At 26.4% G+C, this 21,419-nt stretch overlaps 1 protein-coding gene across 3 annotated transcripts in view; it reads right to left on the bottom strand.

Annotated features, from left to right (window-relative positions):
* Nucleotides 1-21,419, bottom strand: part of LOC114128079 (regulating synaptic membrane exocytosis protein 1) — a 184,689-nt gene that overhangs the window by 47,365 nt on the left and 115,905 nt on the right. For all 3 annotated transcript variants that reach the window (XM_027992493.2, XM_050202711.1, XM_027992491.2), the window contains exon 6: nt 3,303-3,572. In XM_027992493.2, the coding sequence (XP_027848294.1) occupies nt 3,303-3,572 (270 nt within the window). The remainder of the gene's footprint in view (nt 1-3,302; nt 3,573-21,419) is intronic.

Here is a 21,419-nt window from a genome sequence, read left to right as displayed (position 1 = left end):
TGTAATGTATAATTAAGTATTTTATTAAACTTTAAGAAGTTTTAATATAACAGAAATAACAGATAGTATTTTGAAACCCATTAAAGTGATTACGAATATTATATTTTTGGCAATAAATAATAATAGTAGCGTGAATAACAGTTAAAGACAACAATTGTAGAAATTACTTAATAATTAATTTGTAAAATACATCCAAATTAAAATTTATATAAATATGTATATTATTCTTCTTTAATGTAGTACATGGAACTAAAGAAGTGCCTTTTTTTAAAAACATTTTACGAACATAATAATATTATAGTACACACAAAAAAACATGAATCTATAGTACCTAACATTAAACAGTTTAATTAAAAATTTACTTATATTTTGTAATTAAAAAATTTAAAAAAATTAATAAAATTGAAATATCGGTATAATTTAAGTTAACTTATAAAATAGCTAACATTTATTTGAAATGTAATATAACATATTTTATAAAATAGCAAGATTGTATATTGAAGACATAATTTTAAAATGAGTTTTGTATCCGTGATGTCCATGATATAACTAATGTTTAAGATATGTTTTTTACTAATTTAAAAACTAAAAGCATTTTTGTTTTATCTGTAATTTCTGACTTATGTTCTATGCCGACAGTCGTACTGAAAGCTTATTGATAAAATTTCAGTAATAATTAATCACTTATAATTATTGATTTTTTTTTTTTATATTACAGAAGATTTAATCCAGTTCCACTTTTTCTCTTCAATGTCATAATATCCATTATTTTCTTTCAATTAAGAACTACTTATATTATGAAGATAGGATTATATTTTCACGATTCACGGGTTCTATGTTTGGAACTTTTTTTTTTTTTTGATCATTATTTAGAGGTTCGATAACTATTTTATATAGCTGATATTTTTTGGTGATATCATAACCATACCCGTCTTATGATGTGAATCAGAAATAAGTGTGTTAGGTAGAAATTATATTGAATTCAAAGTAGAATTTAAGTAATGAAAAGCAAAATTTCGAAATAAAAATCAATGAGTTTATAATGAGATAAAAATATATTGAAAATAGTCAACTCTTTAAAGACCACTATGTAAAATATCAATCATTTGTATAAGTAAAAGTAATTTATTTTATTTTAGATAAAAATAACTCTGTAACCAGTCATTAGAATTGAAATATTATAAAAGCTGTGACTACAAAAACAGTTGTTTTTATTCAATTTATATTTATATTCGTATAACTCGCTCAGACGGTTTGTGTTATTAAATCAATAAAGCTAAAACACGTCATCGTATTCATCATACAGAGAAAAGGGCTGAAAAAATCGATTCAATTATGAAACTAACTCGAATTTATAGTTCAGTACACCATAGCGAAAATACGACCACATTCTATCCAATGATTTAGGTATAAAGCGATCTGTATTCTCTCAATTATTTTAACGAGCGTCTGGTTAAACATATCTTTGTTTTATGATGAGGACTCGTTGAAAATAGATCGTTTTAAATTTAATGTAGTGAAACGTATACAAATTTATTTTAAGTTTTTCCAACGAATTACAATATTATGCATGATACTAAAAATTGTTCTTCATTAAAAAAAAAAAAAAAAAAAACTATGAATTCTATAGTGATTAAATATCATCGATTTCGTGAACCAAGAATCTATGTTTTTATGTTATACTTAATATTATATTATGCATTATAATAATATCATCTATTATTTTGTTTTACTGTGAATTATATCTAACGTTAAAGTTCAGTGAAAAGAAATATAATTAATAATATAACTATGTTCATTATATTATAATTGTTTTAAATGTTAAGTATTGAACTAATATATGAAAAATTTAATAATTTTAAAATGGAAAAATACTCACATTTGAAATATTTAATATAATATAAATGAGAACATGATTTATTTTTAAAAGTTTTTTATATATATATATATATATATATATATATATATATATATATAAAAAGGTCCCTTTTGGTTTTACATTGCAGCTGCTGTAAATATATTTACATAAATGGTAAAAGAAAAAACTCGAACTGCTTGAGTTTTAACATCCCATACGGAACATTTTTTTTAAACATCCCTTTTATATTTTTATTAAAAATTAATTTAATAAAATAATTTGGAAAATATAGTGGATGTGGATTCACATACAAGATGATAAAACAAAACCGAATTAAATGGAATAATGCAATTACCTTATCTCCGAATTGCATATTATTAAATTTTTAATTGTGGAGTGGCTAAATGAGGTTTCTTTTTAAGATTTGTTATCGAAGTTTTTAAATTAATTTAAAAACAATTTATACTCTGATTAAAAATATGGTTTAGTCCTTAAAGTCCTTTTTATTTATCATGACTGTGACTCGCAGTGTGCGACTGGTTTTGTATACATGATACCATGTTAGTATAATATAATATTATATTATGTAAAAATATATATATTGCAAAAATAATATATCTTGGATATTGTTTCACTATATATGAGTATACAGAGTAAGTCATTTTGTAAATATAAATTGGACTACTAAGTCTATAGCGCTATACCGTTATATCAATGCATTTTGGTTAATTATGGTACCTCAGTTTATGGAAAAATCGGTATCGGTATACCTCGCTTTGTGAGTTGATTCGATAGAGATGGGCAACCGCCTGATGTTGGTTGGATAAAGAACTTGGTATATTTTCAAATATAGTTTTAACTACTCTAAAATTATCTAAAATATCTCTAAAAAAATCTCTGAAACCTTTGTTAAAATCCATAAAATTGTTGTAGAAGCTATATATATATTACATAATATATATTTTGTTGTTTATTTGAATAGCAAAATATTTATTAAATATTATTTTCTTTTACTTAAATAAAAAAAACCACTAAAAATGCATAGTTTGTCTAAAAGAATTTTTTGTTTAAATTTATTTTCTGTTATCAATGGTAAAACTTGTATAAAAGAACACTAACTTATTTGATTTTTATGTGCTAAAATTAGATTCATGTTTGAGCCATTCTATAACAACCTAAAAGAGTTGAAAAGAGAAAGCAAAAACTACCATAGAGTCTGAAAGAATCTATTAATTTTACATTTACAAATATCGGTCTATAGTAGTTTCTAAGTTGAGTAATTAGTAAAAACTCATTTGACATTCTATATCAAATATGTACTAACAGTGTTCTGATTTAATTTTTAATTTATTATTATTAAATTACTACATTTCGAAAAATTCTACCTAGAAATGTATTTAAAATGTTTTATATTGAATAGTTTATGGTCATAAAGAGCGTTTACTTTTTCCATATCCTTCAGTGTTGCTGGCGATACATCCGAGTGCCGTCGGAGTTCGGGGGACCGCGGTGGTGCCAGTCCCGAGCCCAGGGATCCGTTCCCAGATCCGGCGTTCCCGGAATTGCGTCCAATTTTTACGTCTGAATGCCGCCGCTGTAGCGTGTCCGCTATGGGTACGTCCAACAGGCTGTCGGTCGAGTTTTGCGTTAACACCGGTTGCAATATCGACGTACTTTGTTGTTTGCGTCGACATATACTGCAGCACCAAGTGTTCTGCGTGACACAAATAGAACAAAAAACATTAAGTAAATCAATGGTCAAACAACAGCAGGCAGTAAAATAATGCATGTTAAACACAACATTTACATAATATTACAAAAAGTGTTTCCACAACGAATGTCACCATAAAGATACCTAAACACAATTGGCAAAGTTATTCAAAATAGAAACTTTCAGAATCATAATATACTCTTTCATCATAGTATACGTAGTTTTGTCATTATTTATTGATTTATCAGGCACGTACACAAAGAGGGATTTCAGGGTTTCAAACGTCCAACCCTATCCGAAATTTAGATTTTATATTTTAAAAATAAATGTTTAAAAATACAGAAGTTTTAAATAGGTTAAGTATAAAACTGTATAACTTAAAGTCCTCCCCCTAAAAAAAAAAAAAAAATTGCCACGTGAAAAGCAACGTGCCTGTTGCTGAAATAATAAATCATAATATCTAATGGGTGTTTGCTAAAATCTTGCTGTTCAGCTACTACTATATGTCAATAACTGCTTCTGAACTTCAATAACAGAAGATATCTGACAAGTTACATTTTTCTATTAAAATACGTTGAAATGATGGGTCACGTAATTGTTTTGATCATGTCACTGATTGGTTTCCCTTTATGGTGCAATTGATTAAATTAATGGTGTGGTGTATAATTTCCAGTGTGTTATATTTTGCTGGAAGTACTGGAATGTGTTTTATTTTAATATATATAATTATTAGCTTTAAAGTTATAAATGTAAAAAATCATAAGATAGAAAAAAAATTCAAAAAAAAAAAGACTGCTAGATATGTCATTTTCATGCTTCTTTATATTTTTTGTCCTTGTAAAATTGTATTACTGACAATTCTCTGAAACAGTGGTGTACTGGTGTTGTTTTGCAACTATGAATGGAAAATTAACATGATGAAAAATAATGTAAAAATAACATTATGTTATCAGCTGCATTACAGGGAAACCATGGAATACTGAAATATTATTGCATGATATGTTAAAAAAAATCGTATCTGCTGATTCTCTGCGCATAATAAGTTTCGGATCCCGAGTGACAACACTTTTGTTGCTGTCAGATTCTATGATAAATATTTGTCGAGACTTCTGATAAAAATGATATTCCCCTCTCCCCAAATATACGCCACCACCATAGCCGGTGTTGATATGACGTATTCTAAAATCGTACGTGAGTGATACTTATAGTTACAATCTATTTTTGTTTTTACATACCTATATGCTAATATGCATCAGTATATATTTTATTACGATCTAATATTATTTTAGATATTAAAGTCTTGTTTTATACCCTGTATTTTGTATTCAATTAGTTTTATTATCGATGTTAATTTATCTGATAAAATTATTAGAGAAAACTTTGAATTATAATATAGTGTAGGTGTATAATAATTTTTGTCTCAACATTCAATATCTTATTATCACCACATAAGCAGCATCGTAATTTTTTATTTAATAATATAATTATGCGCATTTCTATTTATTTCAAACATAGTGCTCGTAATTCATAGTGTTAATTTGAGTACTGATCGGTATTCGGTATAGGTACTATCTGGGACCCCTGAAAACCAGACCACAAACCTGTAAAATAGAAGTTATTACCGCTATTATATTATATAATATAGCCCATTAATGGTTGGTAACTTCACTTCGATAATCTCGTTCTAAAACCAATTATGCACGCGCGCGGGTGTTGATGCAGGGCACGTCGCCGTCGCGTCCGCGATGGAGATCGATGAGTTATTTGCAGGAAAGTCTGATACCAGTGGGACCATTTATGGTGTAGAAGTGGCGGTGAAACCACTAAATGGTTATACGTTTATATATAATACGGTATAATACCTATTATGCGCGTAAATGTGTGTAAAATAAAAACAAAAACTGTGAACCTTCACCATTAAGGACTGCCGCCTGTTCACTGTCTGGGAAAACAATGGAAAATTCCTATAGTTTTAAATCTAAAAACTGCCAATCATCGTACATTGAAATTTTTTATTTTACTGACAAAATACTTTGAAGAATATTTTTTATCATCATAGACTTTAAATGTAATATGATGTATTTTAGTTTATTAGTATTAAAATTGTAATAATAATGAACATAACATATTACCGTGTTTAACCTACTTATTATATTACCATGCTTTAAAAAAAAACGTATTTTTGTGAAAAAATGTATAACTAATAGGGTGACATAATTTTACCTTGTCCGATTTTTAAGATATAAACTTATAGGACATACAATAAACTTATAATAAACAATAATGTATTTGCTTCTTTAATTACAAGCTTATTTTTGTATATTATATAATTACAATGATCGTTGCAGCCGTTACTGTTATTTAACTAAAAAAACTAATTATTTGTATAGTTTATATTCTTTAAAATGTTCGTCATTTTTGAATAAAAACTACGACAATAATATGACAATTTTTTAATCAGTTTTAATTCTGTCCGCATCAGGTAACAAAACTCTAATAGCTACTGTCATTTACGTTAATATATATTTTCATGAGGACATTTTAATATTTAATTTCATTTTTGTCGCCTGTCAAATTAAATGTGCTCTTGAAAAGGTCAACACCTTTTCATCAGTGTTATCACAATATTTAATAACGGATTTTTAAAAAAAAATAGTTATTATTAACTTCATTATTGTAAAGTATTTGATTAAAAGTTCAAATACGGTTTTAAGTATTGAATACTTTTTTAAATACTTCTATTTCAAAAGTAATTCAACTGTGTTTTAAATATTGTTCTAAATACCTGCACCAAACTATACTATTAAATAATTTTTTTGATATTTCAGTTTTTCTATTTTTTTCTATTTGATAAATAAAAACACTATGCCATTATTATCATTTAATGATCAACGTTATAAGTTATAACGATTATATATTTATTTTAAATTTATGGGCTATTAAGACGATGATAACAGTGTACACTTTTATCCATGGAGCCTATTTATAGATTTAATGTGTACATTATATATGAGTATTTCAAAATGATAACGAGTGAGGTGTGCCACATTTTACTTTGGATTACATTCATTTTTGTTGAACACGCAATTATTTTGTGGGTGAGTAGTGGTCAGCTAAGCTCATGATTTTGACCATCGTATGCATATAATATCATAATCGTTTCGTGTAAAGTATTTACATTAGATTGTTGACGTAGCTACTTATTGTTTTGCATCAAATTAAAATCATTTATTCCTATCTAGTATTCGTGTGTTTTTCAAATGCAATAAATATATTTTTGATTGAAATAAATCATTTCAAAACTAGTTGGATTTTTTTTTTTTTATTTTAAGATTAATACACATACTTTACTATATTTAATAATACAAGTATTTGGGTAAAATTTTGATAGGTATATTTAAGTTATTGCTTACATATTTTTAAAGGTAGGTATTTTTTTAAAACATGAATTGTGTATTATAGCCTTCAAGCTATAAGTCAGTATATAAGTAATAATCATAGATTAAAATATAATATATATTTATAACACCCTAATGTAATCATTAACTGCTTATTATTTTAATTTGTATTCGGCTCATTAAAAGTGGATCTAAACTGATAGAAGCAGGAAATAAGTCATCATGAGCCATTAGTAAACCAAATTTAAGTTAAAATAATGGATGATAATGATAAATGATTGATATGCCATTGCCTATCTATAGAATATTTAATCGATAGTATAAGTAATAATATTATTGATTACAATTAGAAAATATAGAAATTAATTAAGATCATAATAATTTAAAATAGTTTTTTATATAATAGGCACACAATTCATACACAATATTATCAAACTCCTATTGGTCAATAACTAATAACGTTAAATTACTCAAGTTAAGTCGAAAATAATAAGGTATCATAATAATTATTAACATTATTCAAATACAAAATGTATCAGCCATTTTCATCCAATAATTATTTTTATGCCGATGAATTATATTCATTATTTTCTCGTGATTTACCAGCTAACGCGATTTCGCTTCACTGATAACAGTATAATATACGATTATTTAACAATTGTTATGTTCACTCTTAGAAGTACTGATACAAAGAAGATTTAATCTATTCTATGCAACTGTTTTGAACTATCTGATTGAAAATATACGCTTTATAAACTATTTGTATATTCTGAATGGAGCGATGTATTGATTTTACAATGACGTGTGCTTTTTTTTTTATCTATCATCACTTTTTGGAACAATAAAAATTACTTTGATTTTTGACTTTGTTAGTAGTTTATGGTAAAAAATTAGATCTGGTTGGTACACTGGAAGATACAAATTAAAAATGTACAGTACTTTAAAAAAAAAAATAATAAATAAAATTTAATTTCTACAAGAAACTAGATTTGGACAAAATCGATTTCTTTATTTCATTATAAATCAAACGAATAACCAAAAAACATAAAATCTTCATAAGATGTTTATATTATAATGTAATTCACAAAATAATTTTACTTTTTTTGAGCAAATTATAGATATTTGAAATTATTATTAACCTTTTTTATAGGTTTTTATATTTATTTAAATAGTTATAAAAAGTTCACTCAATCAATAAGTTTAAAAATATGATACAATATGCCCACATGTTTTTCTTAGATCTATTCAAAAAAATATCAAAAATAAGAGAATTTTAATTTCAAATCTTTGAAGTTCAAAATCTGACAAAATTTATTGAAATCATGAAAATTTTCAAATTACTTTTAGTTTAAAAATGTTATGCTATTTCCATTGAGTTATTCATTCAATTTTATTGCAAAATTATATTTATTCTAAAATTAATTGGTAGTTACTTATAATTATATAATATAGTATTAATATAAATTATTATGACAGTTAAATATCAATTATATTTATAAACGCAATGTTTTAGAAAAAAATGAATTAGTGTAACATAATATATTATGTTAAATATTCTTATACTCACAAAGATATAAAAAGACAAACGATCTCGGCTCAAAATCAGTTTTTGTTTATAAATATATATCATTGTAGGTATTCAAATTTGATACATCCATTACAGTGAACCACTAGATGCATACCTATTGTACAGCAATGTGATACCTACTTACCCAAACGACTTTTTTATTTTAATAATATGCACAAGACTCTTGTTTGATCTTGTTAAACTTTTTATCAACGACAATTTATATTATTGCATGTCACATGGTATTATTGAACGTATACAACTTTAAAGAAAAAAAGTATTGCATGGTTTTAAAAATATATTTATACTTGAGATTATATTATATTATAAAAGTTATACTGGACTAGACAATTTTAGCAATAACACCGGCTGTTTAAGTTTGTTTACGCCTACGACGACTACGTTCTAACGTATAGGTACCTACTTAGTTATGTTGACTTTTGTATGATGACAATTTCCTATTGAAATAAATTTATTATTTATCGTTTGAGTTAATAGGAATTCACTTATTGTTCAACAACTTCAAAAATAGAGCGAAAATGAAATTCAATATATAAGTATTACTACACAATACACCTACACAATTAGCACTGAATAAGCATTGTAGAATTATAACAATTGCATATACCTACGTTAAAAATATAAAAATAGAGTCTTTGTAAAATATTAAATAATAATAATGATTCATTTTATTAAATAATTGGTAGTATTACATTTATTGTGGAATTTAATATTTTTTTTTTACATAATAAATGTTTGTATTATTTTTGGATAGTCAAATATTTATTAATCTTATTCATATACTCGTCGGGAATAATATTAATATTATAATTCAACTACTATAATATGTTTGGAATTAAATATATTATACATTTATAAATTTAAAGATAAACAAAATACTAACATGTAATGAAGTATTACATGCTTACATAATGAATATTCGGTGTACTATAAATATTTAACAGTTAAATGTGATTTCCTACAAAAACATACTATTGATACGAAATAGTAAAAATCATGATATTGCCTATAATACTATATTATATAATAACAATTCCACCACCACGCATATTGATAAGTATCAAAAATATAATTTTTAAATGTTAAATATATTTATATATTTATATTATCATAGAAAAGATACATAAATATAATTATGTAAATAATATCAAACAAAATTATAAAATAACGTCTTGAAACAAAATTAAGTTTTAAAAATAAACTTATCTTATTTTTACAAAAACAAGTATATTTTTAATTATTTATTGATATAATGTTCAACTATGAAGACTATAATATATTTAATACAATTTTCGATAGAATTTTGTCAAGTTTAGTGAGTATCAATTTAATCTATCGTTTTTTTGCCATTAAAAAATAAAACTGTATGTTGATTACAATATGTTTTTACTCGATCGTTATGTGTAGAAAACAATACAACGAAGTTATTACAGTTTCCATAATAGTATTTTGTGTTCAGCAGATGGTATATAGTTAAATATGTTATTTTCTTTTTAAATACAATATTTAATTGCAGACATTTATATTAATTGACCATAAAGTATGAATAAAAAGCATTTTGGAACGATCAGTTAATAACTACTGTTTTGTTTTGAGCATAAATTCGGTTATGTTGTTATGCTCAATTTTAAACAACTAATATTGTACCCACGCTATCCGCTCTCTTAAATTATTGAACAAATTATCTTGTAAATATAATAACAACATTTACCGTAAAATATGTAAATACCATATGTACGTGTGGTGAATACATTTTATACACGAAGTATCATAATTAATATATCGTTTATTGAACTGTTAACCTATATACGAGCAATAAATTATCCAAACACGAAGATAACAATCAAAAATATTATATTGCGTGTTTCGCAGACGTGTTGATTTCATAACAATGGATTATTATAACGTATATGTACTATGTACTATACACAGTATACAGGTATATTATATAACTGTTATTTCCAGGGATTCGACATAGATAGACTTCAATCAAAAAGTTATTATATGAATTCATTATTATTATTATTGTTATTAGGTATTTGTTTATTTAAATTTTAAATTTAGTTTAAAACATTCATAACAATATGATACAATGTATATTTGTGTAGTGTTAATTTAAAATTAAAAACTAAATGAGAAACAAAATCATAAAAAAAAGTTTATATATACTTCAAATTTTTTAACACCACGAACCAATTATAACAATAATTAATAGCTATTATGTATTATCAAAAGGATGTTGTTATTTAATGGATTCCTCATTCTCATTCGAGTTATTTGAGTCACGTAATTCACTCGAAACATGTTGAATAGTTACTATATTATTAAACTTATATAAATTTCATTGTACGAACAGTACGTTTTGACAAAAATTGTTATTATAATAAAATTAAATTTATATGAACGTTGAAACAATCAAATTAATAAATAAAACAAAAACAAAGCAACATTTTACAAAACTTTAATGAATTAATAAGTAAGTTCTACATTTCATATAGAACAATAATGTTAATTATAATTTATAAATATAAAAAAGTGTATTCTTTATTTTTCTATAAAACTATTTTAAAGGGGTGAAGGTAAAGGGGGAGAATATGTTAAATTATGTTTAAATAGTAAATTTAAATTTATAATTTTGTTTAAAATATAGTAAAATATATTGATTAAAGATTCGTGCATCAAAATTATACTCATAACAGTGTTTTAAAAAGTGATAATATTAAAATTTTATTTTATCATTCAACTCCAAACATATCAGCTAAAATTAAAATTCCTTATACACACAACATGCGGCAAACTTTCCATTTTTTCGTGAAAAAATAAATATATATTACGTACAAGCTCAAAAAACTAGGTCAATTAGGCACTAGTTATTCCGAACGGTTATTGATCGATCAATTTATGTGTTTAATCAGATTTTAATATCTAAGTAATTGGAGTTTTATTGAAGCGTTACAATATGAGAACATTGTATTTGAAGAGTACATCGTTCGTAAAAAAAAGAAGAAAATGGGAAGCTAATGGGAAAAGTTTGACGGTCTGTAAACTTTTAATGTATAAGAGAAAAAAATCTTCTTGCTCATTTTTTATATATAAATATTTGTTATTATAAATACAAGAGGTGAATTATAAAGTAATAAATATACTTATGTTGTAGTTTATTATATTTTTTTTATACGCACATTATCATTTTCTTTTTTTAAACTTAATTATGTTAGTTAGTTAAACAGCTGCTTAAATTGTTTATTTTATCTTTTAACCATTAAAGATACTTTTTTTTTCAAATACAGCAGTTCTGTATCTATATTTTAAGTATAACAGTAAATAATATTATTTAGACATGAAATATGATGTAATGTTATCCGTATAAATAGTATTCGTTTCAAGGACAGACATTACAATTAGCATAAGTGAAATAAATTATATAACATAACATAAAAGGTGTTGTTTGAGTAATATTTTTAATTTTACATATTTTTAATAATATCTTCTCTGTATAGTATACATATAATAGTGGTCTAGGTACGTAAATGAACAGGGTGTGTTTTAAAATAAATGCATGTACAATTTTTCTAATATTTTAAAATGACAGTAACTTTAATATTATATTAATATTTTTATCGGTATACTCTAATAATTATAGTAAGAAAACTGTCGATTTAATGAAACAAAAATGCCTTACAAAATTTAGGGACACAATGTTTATATTTGAATTTGTAGTTGATAAGTTATTTAATAATTGCATTGAATTTATATTATTTAGATTTATATATTATATGTATTATTATTAAATAATAAAGTCTTGATAAAATAATTGAATCATTTAACAAAATGTAAGGAAAAGAAAAATTGTACGTTTGTTGCCAAATAGTTTTCATCGATACATTTTATATCACTATATAAGCGCCTGTTCTTTAACGAAAAATATTTATAAATTCAAATCTGATAGTTTTTGTTATTGTTTTAGAAAAAAAAAATAATAACGATATATTTTGTAAAAAGCCGAAAAACTGTATATTTTAAGTATATATTCTTATACATGCATTTCAAACGAGTTATTTTATTGAAACTAAAAATAAATATGACGTATAAGTGTATAACATACATTTGGATAATATATTTTTGTCCCTTGTTCAAACTCAGTAAGTACAGAGAAAAGGTACATTAAAATCACACGCAAAAATTATGTGTTTGTGTGATTTTCTTCTGCATTATACTAAGATACGCATATTATATATACATTATATACATGTACAATATCTTTAATTACGTTTATCTTGGCATTCCACTACATTGTTTCTCACATTTGCTGTAGCGATCGTATACATGTCTCATTTTGTACAAATAAAGCTTCGCTCCAGCTGAAACCTTTTACCTCTTATTCTACTCCACGGTCAGTTTATAAACAGAAAACTGCTGTACTGCAGAACTGTTGTAATATTTTAGTGTTCTAATTCGAGAAATCACGTTTTTGATATTTAATTAATAGTTAACTTATTTTGAATTGTGTTACAATCGTAGTATTTGTTTGTATAAACACTACGTAATTTGCAAAGGTTTGAAAATGTATAGTGGGTATATTAATGAAAAAAATGATATTATTAAAAACAAAACTAGGTGGAGGTATATAATAATATAGTACAATAAATCAACGCGCACTACATTCAATAATAAAATTATAGTCTAAAAGGCAAAAGCTATTATTTCTGCTGATTATGTATATTATATTGTATACAAATATTATACTCGTTTTTTTTTTTTGTTTTAAGTTTTCATTTGTTCACAATTTTATTATTGCCTCGTTGAAAAGAATAATAATAATAAAAATGTCGAAACCATGCCGTTTACATCATAATAATATGAGGTTTAATGCATATAATTCTTATATAACACCGCCGCGTGTTATTATTACATTATAGAAGACATATCGCATACATAATAATTTACATGATGTATATGTGTAGATGACTACTACATCCTTATAAATGCGATATTTTCGTAAAATTAAATAATATATTTTATCGTGTACGAATGGGCGAATGGAGAATAATGGCATCTGCACGACGAATACGGCGACGATGACGACGTCACAACGTATATAATATGAGATTATTTCCAACATAAATACGGTTCGAATTTCCGGGTAACGCGTAGGAAGTGTACGCATACAACGACACACACACACACACTCACACACTGACGAGCATCTAGCACATAGTTCTCGTATGACGTCGACGTGGGTTTGTGTGGTGGGAAAAAGGGGAGGAGGTCGTCGTGAGGGGTGGAAGCTGAGCGTTCAGTTTACATACGGTATAATGCATAGGTGTAACCAATCAGAAAATCGCACACGAAGAAACGTGGGCCGCAAATGCATACTCATATAATATGATATATACGCGTAGGTACCTATATATTTGTTTTACGTGCACCGCGCACGCATCTTCGTTCGACGTGTACAAAACCCAGTCATGTACCCGAAACGCGTGTTATTATAATAATATTGGCACGTGAAATTCGATATAACTCCGAGGTCGGGCCATGCATTCGTTTCATCCACCTCAACCACGTTTTTTTTTTTTTTTTAAAAACCAGTAACACTTACGTTTTTTTCGAAATCAATATTTTGCCTGATTTTGAATATATCATAATATACCTACATTGATACATATTATATCAATGAGTTCAAAATCATTCTGCTTGTTGTAGTAATAATATAATAACAGTTTAATATGTAACTATATTATAATATTTTGTTAGACGTATAACATTTAAAGCGTTTTGATGGACGATAATGATTTTTATTTCTGGTTTAAATTTTTTTTATTATTATTATTTATAAATATGGACATTATTGTGATCAGTAAATTCACGGTAAAAATATGATAATTTTATATGTATTTTACATTTAACCTAGCTTATAAACATGTAGTTACAACTAATGCACTTACATAATAGCGTTTCCACATGACAAATTATCTTGCTTCACTTTATATAAATTAAAATGACGAAATATAACAAAACAATTTAAAAAATGAGCAAGTAGAGATCCCTGTGCTTAACAATTAGTGTCAAGTGTTTATCGTCATTGAGTAGGTCACTGTAATTAATGAGTTGAATTTAATTTCGATCATAAATAATTCCATACTACAAACGATTCTGATCAGAGACAGTTTTAAGTATAAAGCTACTGTATCTGTATATTGTATTATACATTATTTATAGTAATATATTTTACTATTATAAATACGGTATAACATATGAACAGCATATATTGTATTTGTATTATATTCGAATTACAACAAAATAACTAAAATCGTTATAATTTGTTTGAATATAAAAAGTTGTCAACATTTGAATATCAATTATCTACATAAAAGAAAAAAAACTGTTATTTTATATTTCCTAGATTTTTAGATATTAATAAAAAATATATATGAGAAACCTTGTATTAAATTTTTAAAGCTATAAACATTGAACATTTTATAAATTTTCAACAAGAATATAATTTGCAAGCTTTTGTGATTTAAAAAAAAAATTGTCAATAATTTAACTATATAATATACTTAAAAAAATGGTGTACATTATGTATTATTAATGATTTTAAATAGCAATAACAATAAGTTATGTAGGACATTTTATTTAATGCAAGCTAGTTTAATTAACAGTGAGATGTTTCAAGTTTCTGTGGTTAATACTTCTTGAATTATATCGAACACAACTTATTGTTTAATGAAAAATCAATATTTAACGTCTTAACATCGAAGTTTGTCAAAATTCAAATTTCAGATGCTTATAAAAATATTTGTGAAATTATACAGTTATAGTCTAACTTTTTCTAACTTCAAAAGTTAATTTAAAAAATTTATTTTTCGATATTAATAATTTATGAAGAAATTTATATTCAATTTATATAATCAATAAATACTAAAAAATTATCAACACTTTTGGTAAATATATACAAAACAAGTTTGCGTTAACACTTACAGTGGAGAGGTTCCGGTCTTAATCTAATATATTATACCAAGTCATAAAGTCCTCGGTGTTTGAGATGTCTTATATCTTCAACAGAGAGAGAGAGTTATCAAGTAGTTGGATTGGCGTGTTTATCCAGCCTTAATTCGCATTTAACCTAGTTATCTTGATTAAACAGATGTTATTATAAAATATCGGTTTATAATTGTGTTATAAATAGACCTATCATATAATATTTGAATATTTGGCTTTTGACTTTTTTTATATTATCATTTAAGAATTTATAAGTTTGGTTTCAAAAAATTTTATCCGAAGGGACTCTTATTTAGTGCTATTTTTTTTGTGTCGTGTGCTTTTATTCGACTAGTTCCCTGAATTTTACTGAATAGGGTATTTTTTAAATTTATTTTTACTGGTATTTTGGTTTTGATGATTTTACTGCTTTGAAGATGTTTTTGCGAATTTATTGTACATCATTATCAATATAAATTTGCTTGTCACAATTTTGCATACGTTGCATTTATGTTTGGTGCATCTACATCCATGGGATAGTGCACGTCAACCGTGGGAACCATCGGTAAGGTGTTGCATGTATTGCCTACTTAATTATATTGTGTAAACATTAAACAATGTCCTGTAAATGTATTAAGCATTTTAATGATATTAAATAACTGAAAATAAAATAGCGCATGAGTACGGCACCCAAAGCGAGGAACCTACGTGTTGCTCGTTCAGCTATCGGAGTGCAGCTGCTTTTTTACATAGCAAACATTTTTTTCAACATTTATAGAAAAAAAAAATACACTCAAATTACAAATGTTTGACTGTGGTTCTCAGAGTAAAAATATATTGAAAGTTAAATCATGCATAAAAAATGATTATTTATGGCACGTAGAGATAAAATTAAGTATCTATAGTTATTCATTTTTGAATTACCTACAAATTTGTCAAATCAGGTTTTTTTTATGAAAATTTGGTTTTTTTACTAATTTTTTTTTTTTACTACTCAAAAAACTATTGTATATATTGACTCATTAAAGTAGACATTTGATTCACACGAAATATAAGGAAATCGATGCATTTTTACTAGTTTAAAAATTGATAATAGATATAAAAGAAAGTAAATAAATACATAGAAAAAAAAACAAATTATTAGAAAAAAAATAAATTTATCATAACACAGGATCTAAAATCAGGTAAAATAATAATATTTTTTATGAAACATTATCATGTTGCATTTGTTTTCACTTAAATTTACAAATTTATATTATATGAACAATTAGACACCTATAAAATATAATGTCAAAAAAAGGTCTACCGAAATTAATTGTTTAAATTTTTTTTGCATTCAATCGTTTTTGGTATTTTATCACAATCCCAATATGATTTATGATGTTTCCGTATACATCAATTTCGTTTTTAGATAGAACTTAAGTCACGCAATTGAAAATATACATTTAAATTCAGAGGTCGGTTTATCGAATACATGAGTGGTAGTCCTGGATAAGACAATCAGAGATTATATATTTTTTTCCGATCATTTCATTCCACGATGTCCCAAAACAATAATACGAATATTATTATAGTGCGTAATATTGTGCTATTATTATTATTATCGTCACTTGTGATTTCCATCGTCGTCGTAAAATAAAACTCGCCTCGTGAAACCAAAAATAAAACAGCTAGCGGTGGTTGAATCGTCAATTGCTGGCCAATGCTTGCATCTGCAGCCACATTATAGGTAATCGGCATGGTGTTGGGGGTTGAACAAGGGATGTGCTAAGCAGACGTGGACGAATTGAGGCAACGGCACAGCGTTAGCCGAAACGAGTTACGATCGGGTCGCGAGGTTAGGTGGTTATACACATTACGCACTTATATATATATATATATACACACTCGCGCACAGGGGCTCCTACAACTATTGCGTAGATATATAGGCGCGACGGATGAACGGCGGTTAGATAAATTACGGGCAGGCAGCGGACGGCAAAACGACTGCGAGAGGACAGGAGAAGAGCGTTGGGGATGCAATGACGGCGGGGACGACGGCTGCGGCCGAGTTTCTGCCGCGGAGAAATCGTTAAGGACCTCTTTGTGCTTAAACGTGTGCGTGTGAGTGTGTGTGTGTGTGTGTGTGAGCGCGCACGCGATATAATGGAACTCGACGCTACGAGATTCACGTCATCGCCAAGCGAAAGCTCGTCCCGGAGGACATGGTCGTCGTTGCCACTACGTTTTTTTTTTTTATTATTATTATTATTTTTTTTTTTTTTAATAAAAACCAATTTATCTCGCACGTACACCTTCAAATTTGTTATATACGCGGAGCTATGGCTTTTTAGTGCGAAAATGAGTTTGATTTTCTTTTATTTGGTCGGTGACGAGTGCTGCAGTACCACTTAGAGATTCCACGAAAGGTTCGCCGAGTGAAATTTAATTTAATTTTAGTGGAGGGTTCACATTTTTTGAAATTAACTCGTACGTGTGAATAGCAAATCGTTTCGGATTTCCATATCCATCTACTGAAGGCTTAAATATTGTTGTCTTCGTCGTCATAAATATTAGATACCTATTGAAAAATAAACAATAATGTTTGGTTTTTGGTTTCTAGTACAGATCTCATCTTTTAAAAATTATAAAATGTTATTATCTGGATAAGATGAGTTGCTTAGCTAAAGATAAGAGTAATTACTCAAAAATAGACAAAAATTTAATTAAATTTATAAAAAATAACAATAATCTACAACTTTTAATATTACTGCTTTTTAACTAAATTATTCAACAATAAAATACTCGTCAATTGTAAATCTTTATTTTAGGTTCTTGAGAATTATTTGAAAGAGTCTCTATTATACTAATCTCTGCCTAATCTCTATCTATATGGTTATAACTTATAATGTTGTCCATTTGATTATAGGATGCCTAATGGTTAGATCTGTCAAGTCCGAACAATAATAAATAATGCATGATAGTATTACCATTAATAGTGCGTTCACAAAGCACTCAAGTTTTATGAACTCGTGCACTATACAATATTAGGTATATGATATAAAAATCAAATTAACCACGAATTGATTCAACAGAAGAGAATATTATTATCAACTCTACCAGGAACACGCCGCTATTTAATATGTGTACGACGGGCACTACATTTTAGTGCTTTAGTTTTAGTTTGGAACTACAATTTTGCGCACACAAAGACATGGCTGTAATATGTGGTTAAACAAACTTCGTACCGAGAACCAAATTTCTGACGTTTATAATTCACAATTAAATATTCACCTGAGCCCGTTCAACGCATATAACGCTTGATAACTCATGACAACCATAGTTATTATTACACGCATAGCTATTTTGACCTACATAAGGCGATTACAAATTATGAGTATCAATGGTTTACAACGATTTTAAAATTTGTACTAAATACTGTATACACATAATATATTATTATGACATAAGGTAACGTTCATAATAATATAACATACCTTTTAATTTATTGACGACTATTAGGTACTTTATTCATACCAAACTACATTTAAATCACATAATATTGTTTTTTTTTTTTTAAATTGTATTCGTAAAACGAGTATAACATAATTCTATTATACGATTTGTATACAACAAAGTGATTCAAAAAACCTTCAATCACTCTTATTTAAACATTTTATGCGGTAACTTTAATTATGATAATTATTAAATATTGCCAAGAATTACTAAGATAATAAAGGGTTTGTCTGTTTTATGTAGGAATTTAAATTAATTAATACCCTATAATTTTGTTCCAACGTTTAAAAAATATAAAAAATAATACAACAATTGCTAAAAATATGAATATAAATTTGGATATCATGATCAATAATAAAAATAATTTTTGAATAGTGTGATGTTAAATTGGCACACTTAACAAAATAACTTCTGTTGAATCACCGTGATTTTACAAATCAAAAAATTGTAAGATATTCATATTATGTATCTATTCGTAGACACATAAAAATATAATATCTATCAATTGTAATAATTCCTTTTGATAAAGTTAATAAAAAACAATTAACGCTAAAAACTATCCATTAGAACGTTTGTTTCCATTTTTTGAATTGTTTTCTTTTTTTTTGCATAATTCTTTTTAAACAATCTGTTACAATTTTAACAATAAGCTTAAGTATTGGGTAATTGATGAAATAATATACGGATTGAAGAAATCTTTTACTGAAGGTACTTCAAGAGATAATAGTTGCAAACTATTTACACAGTCAATGTTGTTTTTAATTTAGCTAAGCAGCTCATGACACCACAAAACTGTTGTTTTATCCTCTGTTGAAAATTGTTCGGAATGATTGCGGATGAAGTTTGGTAATAAAGTTACTGTGTCATAATTGTATGAGAAAATAAGTTGGAGGTATAGAAGTTACAAATAATTTTTGGTTAATGACAGTTTAGAAATGACTGTAGTCAGAAAAGTGAGTAGTCGATTAATCATATAGTAGAGTACTATCATCTATTAATTTATAAATAACACTTTCCAGGACGAGGTTGGAAGATGGAAAATCAGTATTTTTGTTTTGAGTAGTACAGTTACCTGTCACATCTGCGTAGGATTTGTGTAAGTTTATGAAAAATGTGTTAGTCGGTTGTTGGGCTAAGTATTAAGATTTGGGGACTGTTGTTGGTGTTGTAAAGATTTTTCAGAAAAATGTCTGTATCGTTGTTGCAGGTTTTTTATAAATAGTACATCCTTTATAGTATCAGAATGATTGCAATTGCATAGCGCATAAATAGCAGGAGACTTGCGTGATTTGTCACACGAGGTTGTGAAATAATTTCCAGCACATTTGACACATCAAGGAAAATGTGAGCAGTAGCTTTTAGTGTAACCATACAATTGGCACTTTATGCACTAGGGAATTTATCGTTGCTTGAGTGCCTCTTCTATTTTTACTTAGGCGTGAAGTTTTATCAAAAATATTATTATTGTTTTCATCGGGCTCGAGGTCGATGAAAAATATAGGTAGTGACTAAAAATGTAGAGACCCCATTTAATCTAAGAATGCATTTCTTAATTCAGAAAAATGTATTACAAAATTAATGCATATTGTTGTTGTATATTTATTTTTTTTTATCTTTGTGGAAGAGTGTTGAGATCATTGACTTAGAATATCGAAATAAATTTTAATATTATTGTTTACATTATTAAATACGTTTAGCACTATTACAAGATCAACGAAAGCAGAGCATCAGTTAGGAGATTTAAAATATTTTATTTTATTGAAAATGGTGGCAGTATAGATAATCATTTTTGCCGATGGATCTAATGGTAGCTTATTGTTTTCAGATTGCTATTGAGAATTTTTATAATTTATATATTTTTTTATATATATATAGATATAGTTTTGATTACTAGGTTGTCAATTTACTATTATGATGAGTGATACGATTTGTTTCCATTTTGGAGTATTGTTAGTTGACATAATGAAAATATCATATATGAGTTGAAAGGTAATCATATGTATTGTTGCTTTGAGAAGTGCTAAATTTGTTAAATGTTTTTCAGTTATGGTGTTTACTATACTTAAATTGAAATAACTATTCCTCGGAAAGATATTATTTGAGGAAACATGAAAATCTTGCACTATCTTAGAAAAATATAACTCTCAATAAATTCCATTAAAATTAGGCATGTTAACCTGAAAATTTCAGCAACAGTAATGCGTACAAACTGGATGAATAGAAGTGAACTGTATAAATTCAAATCAGTAAATTTCAAACTAAAAATACAATTTAAATAAAAGTTTGGGGTTTTTAACTATTTTATGTTGTTTAGTTTTATTAATATTTCAAGTAAAGAAAATTGTTGCGATTATTTATTTATTTTTTTCTAATTTACTTATAGTA

This window comes from Aphis gossypii, chromosome 1, assembly GCF_020184175.1.
Source record: "Aphis gossypii isolate Hap1 chromosome 1, ASM2018417v2, whole genome shotgun sequence".
Lineage (NCBI taxonomy): Eukaryota > Metazoa > Arthropoda > Insecta > Hemiptera > Aphididae > Aphis > Aphis gossypii.
This window is presented reverse-complemented; position numbering and strand designations above follow the sequence as displayed.